At 40.7% G+C, this 20,671-nt stretch overlaps 2 protein-coding genes across 2 annotated transcripts; one reads left to right on the forward strand and one right to left on the reverse strand.

Annotated features, from left to right (window-relative positions):
* The first annotated feature begins 7,824 nt into the window (after window positions 1–7,824).
* Window positions 7,825–9,132, forward strand: LOC117064535 (RNA-binding motif protein, X-linked 2-like). Its single transcript, XM_033178615.1, has one exon. The coding sequence runs from the start codon at window positions 8,107–8,109 to the stop codon at window positions 9,037–9,039; it is 933 nt and encodes a 310-aa protein (XP_033034506.1). The 5' UTR covers window positions 7,825–8,106; the 3' UTR covers window positions 9,040–9,132.
* Window positions 9,133–19,239: 10,107 nt separating this feature from the next.
* SPZ1 (spermatogenic leucine zipper 1) lies at window positions 19,240–20,671 on the reverse strand. The gene has a single exon (XM_033180160.1). It carries the CDS (start codon window positions 20,435–20,437, stop codon window positions 19,289–19,291), a length of 1,149 nt encoding a protein of 382 aa, XP_033036051.1. The 5' UTR covers window positions 20,438–20,671; the 3' UTR covers window positions 19,240–19,288.

The raw sequence follows: 20,671 nt of genomic DNA on the forward strand, positions 1-20,671 counted from the left end.
CACACATACATATATATGCATATGTACATATACACATATACATATACATATGTATGCATATTGACATATATAATACATCTACACACACATATACACTTTTTTTTTTTGACACAGGGTCTCACTCTGTTGCCCAGGCTAGAATGTGGTAGCACCCTCATGGCTCACTGGAATCTCAACATCCTGGGCTCATGTGATCCTCCTGCCTCAGCCTCCTTAGTAGCTCCTTAGTACCATGGTGGCATGTGCCACCATGCCCCATTAAATTTTGTATTTTTTTGTAGAGATGGGGTCTCCCTATGTTGCCCAGACTGGTCTTGAACCCCTGGCCTCAAATGATCCTCCAGCTTGGGTCTCACTAAATATATATATTTAGAGATAGGGTCTTGCTCTTTTGTCCATGCTCTGTTGCCCAGGCTGGAGTTCATGGCACTTGTGCCCAGGCATGATTGCAGCTCACTGTAAGCTCAACCTCCTGGGCTCAAGCAATCTCCCACCTCAATTTCCTCAGTAACTGAGTACAAGCATGTGCCACCATGCCAGGATAATTTTTTGTCTTTTGTTTTGAGACAGGGTCTCACCTCTATCACCCAGACTAGAGTGCAGTGGTGTGATCTCAGCTCACTGCAGCCTCGACTCTCTGGGCTAAAGTGATTCTCCCACCTCAGCCTCTTGAGTAGCTGAGACTACAGGTATGCACTACCATGCCTGGCTAATTTTTGTATTTCTTGTAGAGAGAGGGTTTTTCCATGTTGCCCAGGCTGGTCTCAAATTCCTGACCTCAAGTGATCTGCCCACTTTGGCCTCCCAAAGTGGTGGGATTACAGGCACAAGCCACCACAACTGGCTAATTAAAAAAAAAAATTTTTTTTTAGTAGAGACAAGGTCTCACTGTGTTGCCCAGGCTGGTCTCAAACTCTTGGCCTCAAGCAATCCTCCCACTTTGGCCTCCTAAAGTGTTGGGATAGGCTAGAGGTGGTGGCTCACATCTGTAATCCCAGCACTTTGAGAGGTGGAGATGGGTAGATCACTTGAGGTGAGGAATTAGAGACCAGCATGGCCAACATGGAGAAACCTTGTCTCTACTAATAATACAAAAATTAGCCGGGCATGGTACTGTGCACCTGTAATCCCAGCTATTTGGGAAGCTAAGATAGGAGAATCGCTTGAACCTCGGAGGCGGAGGTTGCAGTGAGCCGAGATCATGCCACTGCACTCCAGCCTGGGCAGGCGACAGAACGAGACTCCATCTCAAAAACAAACAAACAAACAAAACCCAAAAACTTGTTGTATTATTTATTTATTTATTTTTAGACAAAGTCTCACTCTGTCGCTTAGGCTGGAGTGCAGTGGCGTGATCTCTACTCACTGCAACCTCGGCCTTCCAGGTTCAAGTGATTCTCCTGCCTCAGCCTCCAGAGTAGCTGGGATTACAGGGGCATGTCACCACACCCAACTCATTTTTGTATTTTTAGTAGAGACGGGGTTTCACCATGTTGGCCAGGCTGGTTTCTAATTCCTGACCTCAAGTGATCCATCCGTCTCTGCCTCCCAAAGTGCTGGGATTACAGGCATGAACCATATGCCTGGCCACAAAACAAGTTTTCCTAGGATTCTATCTTCAGTTCACTACAAGAAGGCTTGTTAGCTTTCATAATGGTTAAATATTCTTGTGAAATTCTTATACTCCCAAGATCCTGCCATGTAGATACTTTTGTTGAATCATGTTGATAAAATTAGATAACAGGATAATAATGGACACTAATTATAATACAATAATTTAATAAAATTTCCTAACATTCTTTAAATATTAGAAAGATGTTTTGAAAAATAATATCTTTTAATATTTACTAAGAGAAAAATTTACCAGTTGCAATAATTATATATTTATGAATTTGATATTGTAGGAAATTTTTGAAAATCTCAAATCAATAATGTAAATTCCCACCTCTGGCCAGGCACGGTGGCTCATGCCTGTAATCCCAGCACTTTGGGAGGCCAAGGTGGGTGGATCACCCAAGGTCAGGAATTCAAGACCAGCCGGGCCAACATAGTGAAGTCCCATCTCTACTAAGAACACACAAAAAAATTAGCCGGGCATGGTGGCACGTGCCTGTAGTGCCTGTAGGCTGAGGCAGGAGAATTGCTTGAACCCGCGAGGCAGAGGTTGCAGTGAGCCGAGGTTGCAGTGAGCCGAGGTTGCACCACTGCACTCCAGCCTTGGTGACAGAGCGAGACTCTGTCTAAAAATAAAATAAAATAAATTTCCATCTCAAAAAACTAGAAAAGGAGAGTAAAATAAGCCCAAATCAAACAGAAGGAAAGAAATAATGAAGAATAGAAATTAATAAAACTGAAAACAGAAAAAAAAAATCAACAACAAAAAAACTAGTTCTTTAAAAAGATGAATAAAATTGACAAACCCCTATCAAGACCAACAGGGGAAAAAAGTAGAGGAGATGCAAATTGCTACTAACATTAGGAATTAAATAGGGGATATAACTGCAGACCTTGCAGACTTTGAAAAGTTAATAACAGCATAACACAAACAACTCTATACACAGAAATTTGACAACTTAGATAAATTAGCCAGTTCCTTGAAAAACACAAACTAGTTTGGGAGCAGTTACTCATACCAGTAATTACAGCACTTTGGGAGGCCAAGGCAGGAGGATCGTTTGAGGCCAGGAGTTTGAGACCAGCCTGGGCAACGTGGGGAAACCCATCTACGAAAACTTTAAAAAAAAAGTAGCAGGCCATGGTGGCACGTGCCTGTAGTCCCAGTTACTCAGAAGGCTGAGGATCACTTGAGCCCAAGAGATCGAGGCTACCGTGAGCTGTGATCACACCACTGCACTCCAGCCTGGGTGACAGGGCAAGACCCTGTCTAAAAAAAACCCACACAAACTATCACAACTCATCGAATATTAGATAGATTATTTAAATAGTCCTATAGCTAATAAGGAAGTTAAATTCATAACTTAAAATTGTCAGGCCCAAATAGTTTTCACCAGAGAATTCTACCAATGTTTAAAGAAGAATTAACACCAATTCTTCTCAATCTCTTCTAGAAATTAGAAACGAAAGAAACACTTTCCAATTCATTTTTTGTCAATTCATTTCTAAAAATCAATGTTACCTTAATACTAAAACCAGACAAAGACAGAAAAGAAAACTACAGACCAATATCCCTTATGAATGTAAAATCACACATTCCTATCAAAACATTAAGCAAACAGAATTCAGCAATATACAAAATTATTCTACTACAACAAACTGGTTTATTTTGGGGATTCAAAGCTGGTTCAATGTTTAAAAATCTATCTATATGATCTACCATATTAACAGGCTAAATTAAAAAAATTACATGATCATATCAATTCATGTAGAAAAAGTACTTGAAAAAATTCAAGGCAGGGTATAGTGGCTCACACCTGTAATCCCAACACTTTGGGGGATTGAGGCAGGAGGATCACCTGAGGCCAGGAGTTTGAGACCAGCCTGGCCAATGTAGTGAGACTTTGTCTCTACAAAAAATAAAAAATTAGGCAGGTGTGATTGCACACGCCTGTAATCCCAGATACTCAGGGGGCTGAGCAGGGAGGATTGCTTGAGCCCAGGAATTCCAGGCTGTAATGAGCTATGATTGTACCACTGCACTCCAACCTGAGCAATAGAGGAAGACCCTGTCTTTAAAAGACAAACACAAAACAGTCAACACTTACTCCTTTCTAAAAAGTCTCAGAAATCTGGCAATAGAGAAAAACTTTCCTACTTGATAAAGAATATCTATTAAGAACTACAATTAACCCATATTTAATGGTAAAAGATGGAATGCTTTTCCATGAAGATTGGGGGCAAGGTAAGGATGTCCACTTTTACCACTCTTGTTCAATGTACTACTGGAAACAGATGATTTCCAAAAATTCAAACATAGAATATCTTTTTAAAAATCTGAAACTTCAACAGTAAAAACACACAAATAATCCTTAGAAGATGAGCAAAAGAGACATAAAGAAACATTAATCTACTGAAGAGAATAAGTGGGTAGCAAATCAACTCACAGAAAAATGTTCATCATTAGTCATTAGAGAAATGCAAGTTAAAACCACAATGAGATGTCACTACTCATCGCTATTAGAAAGGATAAAATTAAAAGTAGTGGCTGGGCATGGTGGCTCATACCTATAATCCCAGCACTTTGGGAGACCAAGGCAGGAGGGTCACTTGAGCCCAGGAGTTTGAGACCAGCCTTGGTAACATAGTGAGAGCCCGTCTATACAAAAGTTAGCCATGGGTGGTGGCATGCACCTGTGGTCCCAGCTTCTCAGGAGGCTGAGGTGGGAGGATTGCTTGAGCCTGGGAGATTGAGGCTGCAGTGAGCCATAATTGCACTCCTGCACTACAGCCTTAGCTTCAGAGCAAGGTGCTGTCAAAGAAAGAAAAAAAGAAAAGACAACCAATAAAAACTGAACATGCAGCTAACATACAACCTAGAAATTGCATTCCTGGCTTTTATCCCAGAGAAATAAAGACATGTTAACACAAAAACTTATAAATACATGTTTATAGCAACTTTATTTGTAATAGCTGAACAATAGAAATCATCCATATGTCTTTCAATGGGTGAGTGGTTAAATAGTGGTACATTTATGCTATGGAATATTATTCAGCAATCAAAAGGGACATTTTCTTTTTTAAATCAATGGAGAAGAGGCTAGTGCAGTGCTGGCATTCTCCCTCCATTTTTTCTTTTGGCGACATGGTCTTGCTCTGTCACCCAGGCTGGAGTGCAGTTGTACAATCACAACTTACTGCAGCCTTGAACTCTTTTTTTTTTTTTTTTTTTTTTGAGACGGAGTCTCACTCTGTCACCCAGGCTGGAGTACTGTGGCCAGATCTCAGCTCACTGCAAGCTCCGCCTCCCGGGTTCACGCCATTCTCCTGTCTCAGCCTCCCGGGTAGCTGGGACTACAGGCGCCGCCACGTCGCCCGGCTAGTTTTTTGTAGTTTTTAGTAGAGACGGGGTTTCACCGTGTTAGCCAGGATGGTCTTGATCTCCTGACCTCGTGATCCGCCCGTCTCGGCCTCCCAAAGTGCTGGGATTACAGGCTTGAGCCACCGCGTCCGGCCTAGCCTTGAACTCTTAGGCAATGAAATGATCCTTCTGCTGAATTGCTTGAGCCTGGGAGTCAGAGATTGCAGTGAGCCAAGATTGTGCCATTGCACTCCAGCCTGACCAACAGAGTGAGACTCTGTCTCAAAAAAAAAAGAAATGATCCTCCTGCCTCAGCCTCCCGAATAGTTGGGACTACAGCACGTGCCAACATGCCTGGTTAGTTTCTCAAAAAATGTTTTGTAGTGACTGGGTCTCACTGTGTTGCTTAGACTGGTGAACTCCTGGCCTCAAGAGATCCTCCTGCCTCAGCCTCCCAAAGCACTGGGATTTTAGGTGTGAGCCCCCGTGCTTGGCACAAGTATAGGTTTTTAATAGGAATTTTAGTTCTCAGTTATAAGAAAATATGTTATATAACACTAGCCTGCTAGTGAATATTCATTCCCATTCCAGATCTTTACTAGCAAGTGGCATGGTCTTGGACAAATGACTTGACCTCTCTTTGCTTCAGTTACTCTGTCAAACAGGTAGATTGGAACAGTGACAGGTGACCAAGAACCCACAATTCTACCCTGAGTGGAATTTCCATCAGTTTACTGTAATATATTGAATTATTTTCTTTTTTACTGCTTTTCACTTAAAATTTTTCTTTTTAAAAATTCACATTTACATTATTTATATTTTGATTAAAATATTAATTTACTTGTTGCAGAAACACAATTTTATGACACAAATAAACATTTAAAACAATTGCCCAATTTGAGGCTCTAAATTTTTAGACATTTCCACATGTTGGCTGATGTATGGAAGAAATTTTCTATTTTATTAGAAATTTAATTGAATAACAATAATTTCTTTTTTTGAGACAAGGTCTCACTTTGTCATCCAAACTGGAGTGCAGTGGCGCCATCTCAGCTCACTGCAGCCTCAACCTCCAGGTTCAAGCAGTCCTCCTGACTCAGCCCCCTAAGTAGCTGGAACTACAGGCACATGCTACCATGCCCAGCTAATTTTTTGTAGTGATGGAGTTGCCCAGGCTGGTCTCAAACTCTTGAGCTCAAGCAATCCACCCACCTTAGCCTCCCAAAGTGTTAGGATTACAGGCGTGAGCCACATGCCTGGCCAATAATAATAATTTATTTATAATAATTTATCTTTGTGTATTGAAGCATCCATTTTATAAACTGAAATAAAAATCTTTTATAGTTCTGGACAGTTTTTAAATGGAATAATATGGTTATGTCTGGTTTTAACATGAGATGAATTGAAAAAGACATGTTTTTTTAAAAAAATAGCACACCCTTCATGTTTAGTGGCGAAAGAGTAGGAAGAAATATTTTTCCTTTACTAAAGAAATATCAATTAAATTTAAAATATTAGGTCATTTGCTCTGATGATTTTACAATCTCAAATGGAAACAGATTTTAGCCTGGGGGTCAGATGGGGCAAGGATAGACATCTCAGGTAATATTTTCAATGCTATGGCAATTTTAGAGATGTTTTTCTATGCACTTGCCTAGAGCAGAATAAATATGTAAGTCTAGCAGTTTAAATATGTACCTTAAAACTCTACCAACTTAAAATGCAAACAGCTGTTGTAATGCAATAGGAAAATAATCCAATTTTTTAAATGGGCAAGAGGCTTGAAATGTCACTTCACAAATGTATATAAAAGGCTAAAAAGCATATGCAAAAATATTCAGCATGCTAGGAACACTGGTGCGTGCCTATAGTTCCAGCTACTTGGGAGGCTGAGGTGGGAGGCAGGAGGCTCGCTTGAGTCCAGGAGTTCAAGACTAGCCTGGGTAATATAGTGACACCCTGTCTTAAAACAAAACCAAAAAAACCAAAAAGTTTCATTTAAAAGAAAAGTTCAGCATCATTAGTCCTTAGAGAAATGAAAATGGAATCCAAAATGAGATATCTCTACACATCCACTAGATTAACTAAAAGTAGCAGATTGACAACACCAAGAATTGACAAGGATTTAGGTAACGAACTCTCATACGTTGCTAGTGAGAGTGTAAAATGGTACACCATTTTGGAAAACAGCCTCACAATTTCTTACCATGTGACCCAGCAATTACATTCCTAAGAATATACCCAAGAGAAACAAACAAAAAATATCCCCATAAGGACTTGTACCTAAATGTTCATAGTGGCTTAATTTATAATATAGCCCAAAACTAAAAAGAACCCAAATGTCCATCAGCAGGGAAATGAATAAATTGTTATCTATTCACACAATGAGAATTACTGATACACACAACAACAGGGATGAAGTTAAAAACATTCAGCTGAGTGAAAAAAAAACCCAGACTAAAAAGAGTCATATAATGTGATTCCATTTCTATTAAGCTCTATAACTGTTAAACTTAACCTATAATTGATAGAAATCAAATTAGTAATTGCCTGGGACAAGGAGTGGAAAAGAGGCATAAGAGACGTTTCCATGGTAAAGGAAATGTTTACTATTTATTTATTTATTTATTTTGAGATGGAGTTTCGTTCTTGTTGTCCAAGCTGGAGTGCAATGGCGCAATCTCGGCTCACTGCAACCTCCACCTCCCAGGTTCAAGTGATTCTCCTGCCTCAGCCTCCTGGGTAGCTGGGATTACAGGCGCCCGCCACCACACCCAGCTAATTCTTTGTGTTTTTAGTAGAGACGGGGTTTCACCATGTCAGGCTGGTCTCGAACTTCTGATCTCAGGTGATCCGCCAGCCTCGGCCTCCCAAAGTGCTGGGATTACAGGCGTGAGCCACCTTGCCCGGCCTGGAAATGTTTATTATCTTAACTATGGTAGTGAAGGTTACATAAGACCACACGTTTAAATAGATGTGTTTTACTTTATGTAAATTATAACTCAATAAGATTGGTAAAACACACACACACACACACACACACACACGTGCGCGCGTGCGCCACGAAGTATCACACGGGGGCTACCTCATCCGGGCACTGATACCTGAACGTTGAGCGCGAGCCCGCGAAGATGAACGCTTTAACTAAGGTGAAGCTGATCAACAAGCTGAATGAGGGAGAGGTCAAGCTTGGGGTGGCCGATAAGGTGTCCTGGCACTCCGAGTACAAGGACAGCGCCTGGATCTTCCTGGGAGGGCTTCCTTATGAACTGACTGAAGGGGACATCATCTGTGTATTCTCACAATATGGGGAGATTGTTGACATTAATCTTGTGCGGGACAAGAAGACTGGGAAATCCAAAGGATTCTGTTTCCTCTGCTATGAAGACCAGAGGAGCACGATTCTGGCCGTTGACAATTTTAATGGGATCAAGATCAAAGGAAGAACTATCCGAGTGGATCATGTGTCTAACTATCGGGCTCCTAAGAACTCGGAAGAAATGGATGGTGTGACCAAAGAGCTCCACAAGGGCTCCCGTGGAGCTCATACCTACTCGTCGAGTTTGTCTGAGAGCTCTGAAGACGAAAAACCAACAAAAAAGTACAAGAAGGAGAAAAAGGAAAAAAAGAAAAGAAAGAAAGAAAAAGAGAAAACTGATCGGTTGGTACAGGAAGAGCAACCATCCTCTTCGTCACCCAGAAGCAAGACAGTAAAGGAAAAAGATGACCCTGGCCCTAAGCAGCACAGCAGCAAGAACTCGGAGAGAGCTCAGAAGTCACAGCCCAGGGTGAGGCAGAAGCTCCCCGAGGCCAGGACTGCCTACTATGGTGGAGTAGAGGACATAGAGAGGCAGCAGAAGAAGGAGAAACCCAAGCAGGAGCACAAGTCCTCAAGTGGGAGGGAGGCAAGAGAAGAAACAACCAGGGACAGGGACAGAGGGCGGAGCTCAGACACATTTTCTAGCCCGTACAACGCGCATTCCGAAGGGTGTAGTCGTAGAACTCGAAGTAGGAGCCGAGATAAATCCCATAGGCATAAAAAGACCCGGCGCTCCTGGGAGTGAGAGTCTTCGAATCGCAGTGACCGTAGGCGTCACTGAAGACTGTGCGCACTGCTCAGTAGATTTGGAAATAATTATGTTTTTTAAATGCAGTAAAATTCAGTTGAGTTGTTACTATTTTTGTATCTAAAACTTTTGGGGCTGGATTCTTTTAATCGCTTGAGCATTAGAGTCATTGAGAGGGCTGCAGTTTCAACAGCTAGATATCCTGGATATTTTTTGCACCATCCATTGTCCATGTACCAGAGTATGTGTCCTAAATTTTGGTTCATAAGTATGGCTTTTGAACCCACAGACCCCAATTGAAGATGGAATTTTCAGGGAAGGGAAAATACCAGATAATTCTATTATTCTAGTCTTTGTGTTCGATGTTAGGAGCCCAGCATCACAGGACCTTTCCAGTTACTAGTTTTGGACAGCTTGATGGGAATAAATGGGTTAGGAATTATTACTATTACTATTATTATTATTATTTTTGAGACAGAGTTTCGCTCTTGTAGCCCAGGCTGGAGTGCAATGGCGCGATCTTGGCTCACTGCAACCTCTGCTTCCCAGGATCAAGTGATTCTCCTGCCTCAGCCTCCCAAGTAGCTGGGATTACAGGCACCTGCCACCACTCCCAGCTAATTTTTTGTATTTTTAGTAGAGACGGGGATTTTGCCATGTTGGCCAGGCTGGTCTCGAACTCCTGACCTCAGGTGATCCACCTGCCTCAGCCTCTCAAAGTGCTGGGATTACAGGCATGGGCTACCGTGCCCGGCTGGATTAGGATTTTAAAGATCAACCAGCTCCATGCCCAAACCCTCCTATTAAAAAAAATTTTTTTAATGTCTTTTTCATTAAAACTTTGATTAAAAAACAAAAACAACAAGTATTGGCTTGTGAATCAGAGGCGGGCGGATCACGAGGTCAAGAGATTGAGACCTGCCCGGTGGGCGCCTGTAATCCCAGCACTTTGGGAGGCTAAGGCAGGCAGATCACCTGAGGTCAGGAGTTTGAGACCAGCCTGGCCAACATGGAGAAACCCCATCTTTAATAAAAATGCAAAATTAGCCATGCATGGTGGCGCATGCCTGTAATCCCAGCTACTCGGGAGGCTGAGGCAGGAGAATTGCTTGAACCCGGGAGGTGGAGGTTGCAATGAGCCGAGATGGTGCCATTGCACTCCTGGGCAATAAGAGTGAAACTCTGTTTCAAAAAAAAAAAAAAAAAAAAAAGAGATCGAGACCATCCTGGCCAACTTGATGATGAAACCACGTCTCTACTAAAAATACAAAAATTAGCCAGGTGTGGTGGTGCACACCTGTAGTCCCAGCTACTCGGGTGGCTGAGGCAGGAGAATCGCTTGAACATGGGAGGTGGAGGTTGCAGTGAGCCGAGATCGTGCCACTGCACTCCAGCCTGGGCAACAGAGCAAGACTCTGTCTCAAAAAACAAAAAAGGTACCACAGGGGGCTATGCATCCTTATAATATCTGAAATACACAAATAAATGACTTGAAATATTTTGAAATTAAGTGGAGAAAAGTATTACAAATTACTGGCAAGTATTTCATTTGTTAACCAGAGCCGAAAACTAGATTTCGCTTCCAGGACACACTTTCCAGTGGAAACTTTTAAGAAGCCAAACATCACTTGGCAATAAAATAAGAGTATTAAAAAAACCCTTATAACAAGTTAAAGCTCATGTGCTGATAACAAATGCATGAACTCAGAAGATTTCAAGGCAGATACTAGAACTAATGACTGGAAGCAGGCTAAGAAAATTAGATTGTTGAGTAGTTGCTTTTCAGAAAAAAGAATTATGCTAGGTAAACAAGATGCCGCTATACCTACAATGCTTCCCTTGAAAACACCCACATCCTATCATAAAGGAGCTTACAGGTACATATGATGCACATGTTAGAAGTGCTAATATAACTTTTTAAAAAATAGCTACTCAGGAGGCTGAGGCAGGAGAATGGCATGAACCCGGGAGGCAGAGCTTGCAGTGAACCGAGATCACGCCACTGCACTCCAGCCTTGGCGACAAAGCGAGACTCCATCTCAAAAATAAGTTAATAAAGAAAAAACTTAGTGTTTTTTATTTTTTTTTAAATTTCTGAACACTTAGTGTTCAGAAAACACTATTGGAAAAACTAAATCTGACTATAAATGATACCAATTTTTTTTGAATACAGTGACTGGTTAAAATTGCTTTTTTTTTTTTTTTTTTTTTTTTTTTTTTTGGAGGAGTCTCCCTTAACAAAAAAAAAAAAAACAAAAAACACCTGACTTTAAAAATATGTTAAGGCAGGCACGGCGGCTCAGGCCTGTAATCCTAGCACTTTGGGAGGCTGAGGTGTGTGGATCACCTGAGGTCAGGAGTTTGAGACCAGCCTGGACAACATGGGGAAAGCTTGTCTCTACTGAAAATACAAAGATTAGTCAGGTGTGGTGGTGGGCACCTGTAGTCCCAGCTACTCAGGTGGCTGAGGTGGGAGAATCACTTGAACTTGGGAGGCGGAGGTTGTAGTGAGCTGAGATCATGCCACTGCACTCCAGTCTGGGTGACAGAGCAAGACTCCATCTCAGAAAAACATAAATAAATAAAATTTAAAAAAATAAAAATATGTTAAAATATTGAGTATTTTACTCTTAATGAAAATATATAATAAGAAAGACAACAAGAAATGCTAAATACTACTGTTGTAAAAATAATTTTGTAACTGTAATATTCATTTAAGTTACGTAAAACTTTAGGTGGTTTTATGAAAGTTCATCTGAAGTTTTCAAATTTCTTTTTTTAATTTATTTATTTTTATTATACTTTATGTTCTAGGGTACATGTGCACCACGTGCAGGTTGTTACATATGTATACATGTGCCATGTTGGTGTGCTGCACCCATTAACTCATCATTTGCATTAGGTATATCTCCTAATGCTATCCCTCCCTCCTCCCAAGTTTTCAAATTTCTAAGAATTTTCCTTTGATTAATTAGGTGTCATAATTGACATCAGTCCAAAGTTCTGACAAAAGATGTCAAAACATCTCTCCACGCTGGTACATGTAAATTTGGTTTATTCATTTTATTCATTAAAATTACATTACTTATTTAAATTAGATTACTTTTCATAACTATATCCCCCCCAAAAGATAAACAACTAAATAAAAATCCCAATTTAGCATTCCTCACAAAGGTGCCAGGGCTACACAGTGGGGAAAGTGCATTGTCTTCAATAAATAGTGTTGGGAAAACTGGAGGTCTATATGCAAAGGAATGAAGCTGGACTCTTACATTATATACAAAAATTAAGTAAAAATGGATTAGAGATCTAAATGTAAGACCTAAAACACAAAACTCCTAGAAGACAATACAGCAGGAAAGCTTCCAGACATTGGATTTGACAATGATTTCTTGAATGTGACACCAAAGCACAGGGAAGAAAAGTGAACATAGACAAATGGGACTACACCAAACTGAAAAACTTCTGTGTACCAAAAGAAGCAACTAACAGAGTAACAAGGAAACCTATGGAATGAGGAAAAATATTTGCAAGTCATGTATTGGATAAGGGGTTAATACCCAGAGTATATAAGGAAGTCCTATAACTCAATACTACCAACAAGAAATAAACTGATTAAAAATGAGCAAAGGACTTAAATACACAGTTCTACAAAGAAGATGTTTTAAAAATCACCATGGTAAAATGTGCTCAACATCAATAATCGTAAGAGAAATGCAGTTTGCATTTGCAATTTGTCATCTTACACCCATTAGGATGGCTACTATCAAAAGAACGGAAGGCTAGGAACAGTGGCTCATGCCTATAATCCCAGCACTTCGGGAGGCTGACGGGAGAGGGCTGCTTGAGCCTAGGAGTTCAAGACTACAGTGAACTACAATTGAGCCACTGCACCCTGGGCAACAGTGCAAGACCCTGTCTCTTAGAAAAAAAAAACAGAAAATAATAAATGTTGGCAAGAATCTGGAGAAATTGCACTGCTGGTGGGAATATAAAATGGTGCAACCATTATGGAAAACAATATGTAGATTGTTCAAAAAATTAAAAATAGAATTACCATAGGATCCAGCAATCTCACTTCTGGGTACGTACCCAGAATAATTCAAAGCTGGACTTTGAAGAGATATTTGCATACCTATGTTCATTATAGTATTATTCACAATAGCCAAGAGGTAGAAGCAAACCAGGTGTCCATCAGTGTTTGAACGAATAAAGAAAATGTGGTGTATACATGCAATGGAATATTAAGGAGTCTCAAATAGAAGGAAATCCTGCAATATGCAATAATGTGGATGAACCTGGAGGACATTATGCTAAGTGAAATAATCTAGTCACAAAAAGACAAATACTGTGTGATTCCATTCATATTAATTATCTAAAATAGTCAAAATTATAGAAACAAAGTAGAAAGGGAAAAGGAAGAATTAGTGTTTAATGGGCATAGAGTGTGAGTTTTACAAGATAAAAAAAGTTATAGAGATCCGTTGCACAATAATGTGAAAATGAATATACTTACTACTGAACTGTATACTTAAAAATGGTTAAGATGAGCTAGGCACAGTGGCACATACCTTTAATCCTAGCTACTTAGGAGGCTGAGGTGGGAGAATACTTTGAATCCAGGAGTTCAAGACCAGCCTGGACAACATAGCAAGACCTCATCTCAAAATAAAAATAAAACAAATATTTTAAAAATAAAAAAAAATTCTTTAAATAGTAAAGATGGTAAATTTAATGTTGTATATTGTTTTACCACAATAAAAGAAAAACAAACTGAAAAAATGCAATAAAACAACTTTTAAAAAGGGAAATCAAGAAGGGGCCAGAAATCATTGAAATGGAATACTAAAAATAATGAAGATTAATGAAGCCAAAATCTGGGTTTTGTTAAAGATTAATAGGATACATCAAGAAAAAGGGAGAAGAAACAAATAAACAAAATATGGTCTTTCCCTAGAAAAATCTGAGGACCAGTGAACAGTACTTTCTCTTAAATTGGAAAAACCATTTAATCTTTAAAATCAAAGCAAAATGCACATATCAGTATCTAATTCCTCATAAACGAAGGCTTCCTAACAGACCAGTACAAACCAAAGCAATATATCCTTCCCTGTGAGAGAAAATGTAATTAAACATGGATTAGTGGTCAGTGGTTTCCGCTGGAAAAGTGTGTGATTGTTAGAAAAGCAAAACAGTCAACTGGCTGTGACACTCCAATGATGATCTGCCTGAGGCCTTTCTTTATTAAGGGAAGAAACATTAAAATGATTTTCTGTATCAATCAGGTTTGTAGAATAACTTTATAAAAATAATAATATTTATGTGATAATGATGCTAAACCCACTCCTCTACCTCACATTCATCTAGAATAGCTGTCTTTTTAATGTAATACTTATCTTTCTTTTCCCTTGCAGCACACCAATGACCCCAACTTCCGGATATCCTGTGTGCTTGGGTTTTTGGCTATTGTTCCCTTTCTTTTTAGCCAGGCTTGCTTCTGATTCGTTTCTAATTCTCTCATTTAATCTGTTCCTACTTCCCAGAGAGCAATAAGACCTCAGCTGAGGGAGCCAGAGAATCTTTGAACAATTTGTCCATGGTCCAAAAGAAAGTTATTATCGCCACCTTTTAAATGAAGCAACTCACACTGAAACAAGTTGAGACTTAGATTACCTCCCTATTTGTGAAATGCTTCTTCCGTTATTCCATCCTTACTTTTTATATATATAAAGTGTCTCATACTTTCTTACTGGAAAGGTTAAAAAAGGGCTCAAAGCATCGACAAGCAAAAAGGGACTTGAAAACCCCCATCTACAACTTATAGACAATCAACCTAAATACCATGATGAATCTTTTTCTGGATCAATTCAAGATAAATTAAAGAAATAAATGAGAAAGACAAGAAATTAAAAGGACTTTGGAAGACTTTTACTCATGATATAAGGAAAGATTTCTTTCTTTTTTTTTTCTTGAAATGGAGTCTCACTCTGTCTTCCAGGCTGGAGTGCAGTGGCGTGATCTTGGCTCACTGCAACCTCTGCCTCCCAGGTTCAAGCGATTCTCCTGCCTCAGCCTCCTGAGTAGCTGGGACTACAGGTGTGCGCCACCACACCCAGCTAATTTTTGTATTTTTAGTAGAGACGGGGTTTTGCCATGTTGGCCAGGCTGGTCTCGAACTCCTGCCCTCAGGTGATCCACCCGCCTCGGCCTCCCAAAGTGCTGAGATTACAGGAGTGAGCCACCGCACCTGGCCAAGCAAACTACACAATTCTTTATTAATCAAAATGCTTGGAGAATAGTGTGGAGGGTATCTCCATTTGAAAGAAAGACAGATGAAAAGAAGTGTGTAATTTTTTTAAGGACCCCCAATATTATTTAAGTGTGGCAATATCTTTTTATTTCACTAAGGGCTATAACAAGAAAGTGTTGGCTTTTAGCTTTTGAATAAAGTGATACATATTCCAAACACAGAAAGCAATGTTGGTTTAGGAGTAGGGAGCAGCATTCCAGTTGTCATTTTGGTACTTCCAACATATGAAAATCTATTATGCCCCTGCTACAGGTATAATAGAACCTGTGGTGGAGATTGTGATTGTCTTCACTGGGTTTTTAATACTCATCTTTATGTTGCCCTGAATGCATACATGAAGTTTTTGCATCAGAGACAGATTATTATGATAATTGCTGTGCTGGATTCCCTTGTCCTAGTTCTTATCCCTGGGGGCATGTGATGAGAACCAGATGTCATCCTCTATGAGGTCTGTACTGTAAGTGGGAATTCTGAGAAAATGAAACTGAGCATTTATATAGAAGAGAAAGACAGCTGTCCTCCTCCCCTTCTAAAAGAAGAGAGAAAAAAGGCCGGGCACGGTGGCTTACGCCTGTAATCGTAGCACTTTGGGAGGCCAAGGCTGGTGGATCACCTGAGGTCAGGAGTTCAAGACCAGCCTGACCAACATGGAGAAACCCCATCTCTACTAAAAATACAAAGGTAGTCGGGCATGATGGTGGGCACCTGTAATCCCAGCTACTTGGGAGGCTGAGGCAGGAGAATCACTTGAACCTGGGAGGCAGAGGTTGCGGTGAGCCAAGATTACACCATTGCACTCTGGCCTGGGCAACAAGAGCGAAACTCGGTCTCAAAAAAAAAACAAAAGAGAGAGGGGAAAAAAAACCTTTACCCCTGGAAGGCAAGATGGAGAGGATCCTGGGTTCTCACTCCAACTTTTTGATTGATTGATTGATTGAGACAGGGCTCACTCTGTCCCCTAGGCTGGAGTGCAGTGGCATGATCATGGCTCATTGCAGCCTCAACCTCCCAGGCTCAAGCAATCTATCTCAGCCTCCCAAGTAGCTGACACTACAAGCGTGTGCTGTCATGCCAGGCTAATTTTTGTAGAGATGGGGTCTCCCTATGTTGCCCAGGCTGGTCTCAAACTCCTGGGTTCAAGCAATCCTCCCACCTTAGCCTCCTGAGTAGCTAAGACTACAGGTATGCCCCACTACGCCTGACTAATTTTTGTATTTTTTGTAGAGATAGGGGTCTCACTACATTGCCCAGACTGGTCTCAAACTCCTGACCTCAAGTGATCCACCTTCCTCAGCCTCTCAAAGTGCTGGGATTACAGGCATGAGCCACTGTGCCCAGCCTCTCTGTCAATTTTCTCTGGGTCATCTATATGGTTCTGTCTTCAAGTTCATAGAATCTTTCTCTGACATCTATATTTTGCTATTGAGTACATTCGGTGAGGCTATATTACTTATATTTTTCAGTTCCATAATTTCCACTTATGTCTGTTTTATATTTATTTGCTGATACTTTCTACTTTTTCATTTGTTTCATGTTTGTAGCTGTTCATAGAAGCTTTTTTTTTTTTTTTTTTTTTTTTTGAGATGGAGTTTCACTCTTGTTGCCCAGGCTGGAGTGAAATGGTGCGATCTTGGCTCACTGCAACCTCTGCCTCCTGGTTTCAAGCGATTCTCCTGCCTCAGCCTCCTGAGTAACTGGGATTACAGGCATATGCCATGATGCCCAGCTAATTTTGTATTTTTAGTAGAGACGGGGTTTCTCCATGTTGGTCAGGCTAGTCTCAAACTCCCAACCTCAGGTGATCTGCCCGCCTTGGCTTCCCAAAGTGCTGGGATTGCAGGCGTGCACCACCGTGCCCAGCCTGAAGCATTTTTATAATGACTGCTTTAAATTCCTTGTCAGATATCTCTAGTGTCTCTGTTGTCCCATTGTTGGTATCTGTTAATTGTCTTTTCTCATTCAAGTTGAGATTTTTCTGGCTCTCAGTATAATGAGTGATTTTTCTATTGTGTCCTGGACGTTTTGGGGATTGTTAGGGGATCCTGGATCTTATTAAGTCTTCTTTTTTAGTAGGGCCCTGCTGATGCTGCCAGCAGGGAAGAGGGGTAGAAATCTAGGCTACTCATGTGGCCTCCACTGACATTCCACTCTACTGGAGGGGTTGGGGAGGCCAGGGAAGAGCACTGTTACCATCAGGTGGAGGGCAGAACTTTAGGATCCCTACTCTTACCTCCTCTGCACCATCCCAGAAGAGCAGGGGAGGGGTGCCTCACGACTGCCAGGCAAGGATGGATGTCTAGGCTCTCTACTCAGTATTTGCTGAGGGGGATGGGGGTAGAAATATGTTTCTATACAATTTGACTGGATTAGGGCAGTTTTGTCAAAAGGTTTCTGTCTTGCCAGACTGTTCCTTTCCTCATCTGTTGGCAAAAGAAAGTAGGCTTTATGGGGGAATTTTTTTGTCTATGTGCATTGACATTTTTGGGTTGTGGACTTCTCCAGCACCTAGCTCAGAATATATAAGAGGCAAAAAGAAAACCCAGAGAACTAAGCACCATGTTATTCCTTAAGTTTCAGGGTCCCTGGCCATTCCACTTCCTTTTCTCCACCTTTCAGAATCTTCTTATGTTTGCTTTATATATAATGTCCAGGGGTTTTAGCTTACCTAAAGGGAAGAATAAGGGAAAATTCATCTGCTCCATCTTTTCTGGAACCAGAAGTCCAGCTCCCTTAACAGAAGATACTGCTTTTTTCCCCCTGGGTAACACTACTGTCTATACCTGGAGGAATGGGAGAAACTTTTCCAGCAAAAATAAAATCTAGACTGGGCATGGTGGTTCATGCCTATAATCCCAGCACTTTGGGAGACTGAGGCAGGTGGATCACCTGAGGTCAGAAGTTTGAGATCAGCCTGGCCAACATGATGAAACCCCATCTCTACTAAAAAGTAAGAAAAATTAGCCGGGTATGGTGGTACATGCCTGTAATCCTGCAACTCAGGAGGCTGAGGCAAGAGAATCGCCTGAACCTGGGAGGTGAAGGTTGCAGTGAGCTGAGATCGTGCCATTGCACTCCAGCCTGGGCAACAAGAGCAAAACTCCATCTCAAAAATAAAATAAAATAAAATAAAAAATGAAATTTAGAAATGTCTCTATTCTTCCAAACAAGTTGAAGGGGTCCTTCCCAAGGGCCTCTGCTGCCCAGTATGCCCACAGTTCACTAGTGGAGGAGCAAGGGAGGCACCTTAGAAAAAGTAGAGCCAGTGCAGATTTATAAGAGAAAAATGATTTGTTAGGGTTGGATTATCAGCATTTTTTAAATTCCCCCACATCCCACATTTCAGTGTATAATAGAAAAAGGAAACATACATTTAGAAAGGGGGCTTTAAAAGGTCACAACTAAAGCATTATGTACTTTTTTTCACTTAATTTTTTTTTTTAGAGATGGGATCTTGCTGTGTTGCTCAGGTTTGTCTCAAACTCCTGGCCTCAAGCGATCCTCCCACCTTGGCCTCCCAAAATGCCACTGCACCTGGCCAAAAACACTATACACTTTTTTTCCCCAGAACTGCCCCCAGGCAATGATTAAATAAAGAAAAAAAAATTTCCCTTGTATTCTAGTTTTTATTTAGATCTTTACTTAATTGGACCTGTAACTTCTCACTCTAGGTGTCTATCTAATAATTACCAAAAAACCAAGCAGATTGTAAAGGTGAAAAGTTATGAACCTGATGTAGACACAATGGTCATTAAAGACCAGACTTACATAACTGCTGAGGTAATGAGTAACGTAAGTGTTAATCTTCTTATTGTATAACTTTTTCTTGGTTGAACCAGCAGATCTGCCCAAGGTTTGATGATTGATCATGCCTGACAAGCTGGATGTATCAGATGTAGTTTTTTAAGGATTCACCTTTTCGCCTGCTTTTGGTATTTTCTATCTTAGGCTACTAGTTGACCTCATTTTTCCCCTAAGAGCTTTTCTTGCAACATGAATATTGAACTGGTTATTGCAAGCTTTCTTATTAAGACAAACATCCAGGCTTCTACAGGATCTGTCTTTTTTACGAAACGTGCCCTTCATTTCTTGCTTGTTCTGCTTATACATTTCTACTTTCTTTGCTTCTGATGGCTTCTGATTTTTCTTGTCCTGTTTACAGTTTATTTGAATGGGCTTCTCTTGCAGAGTTCCCTGTTTCTGATGATGGAGTTCCTTGAGAATTTCTACTCTCTGCTGTAAGATTTGGCATTCATTCTCTAGCAAAGCTGCCATCAACTGCAATGAATAGGTGTCATGGCTCAGTTTCTTCACCTGTTCCTCCAGCTCATGCTTAGCTGACACTTCATTATTTGGCTGGGTTTGGAAATCGACTCTATTATTTCTGAGAGTTTCACTTACGTCTTTCTGAGATTTCTGATAGGATTTTATCAGTTCACTGAGCTCAGTATGTTGTTTACTCCAGTGTTCTGCTTCCTGTAGTAATTGCTCCATGTTGTTCCTAATTTTCATAGTTTCTTCTTGAACATTAAGGAGTCTGTTTTTTGCTTTTTCCTGACTTTGTTGAGTTTCGTTAAGGACTTTTTTTTCTTCTAAACGATTTACCAAATCTCTTGCAAAAACTTGTACTGTGTTCTCAGAGTTCTGGTTTTCCAATGTCATCTCCTGTTTATGTTCATTCTCTTCTTTCTCTGGGGCTAAATTAACAGGCAGGTTTGTTGATAACATTTCATTGATTTTGTCAAGTCCTCTGATATTTTCTTTGTGGGCTGACACATCCTCAGAAATATTGGTTTCCTCAAAAAGTTCTTTTGCTTCTGTGATCTCTTCAAAACCTGCCATATTTTTAAGAATATCTTTAATTTCTTTTAAGAAACTGTTAAACTTCTCTGCAGTCTGTTGTTCTGTAACTTGATGGCTGCTATTCTTTAGGGAAGGGAGAGAGCTCCAGGAGGAAGGGGAAAGTGATCCAATTTCGAATAAGGCAATGGTAATCCTAGGGTCCAGAGATTCTTGATGAGGATCAGGAGTAGGGTTAAGGGTTTTGGAGATGGTGGGCATCTCAGCTGACTTCACAGAGTTGGCCATTGGGACAGAAGGAAAGCAGAAAACCTTAGAGATTCCAGGATGGACAGGTGATGTTCCTTCGTGCAAATGTGGCTGGAGATCAAGCAGAAGTCAGGGACCAAAGTTAAGGATTAAAATTGGGGAGATGATGTTTAGGTGGAAGGTGTCATCTCAGACAGCCTTGCGGGGAGGAAGGGTGGGAAAGGGGACCAGGGCTGGGGCTCCACCTCTTCTCCTCTAGGCAGCCAGTATTTA

This window comes from Trachypithecus francoisi, unplaced genomic scaffold (genome assembly GCF_009764315.1).
Source record: "Trachypithecus francoisi isolate TF-2019V2 unplaced genomic scaffold, Tfra_2.0 Lachesis_group2, whole genome shotgun sequence".
NCBI classification, from domain to species: domain Eukaryota; kingdom Metazoa; phylum Chordata; class Mammalia; order Primates; family Cercopithecidae; genus Trachypithecus; species Trachypithecus francoisi.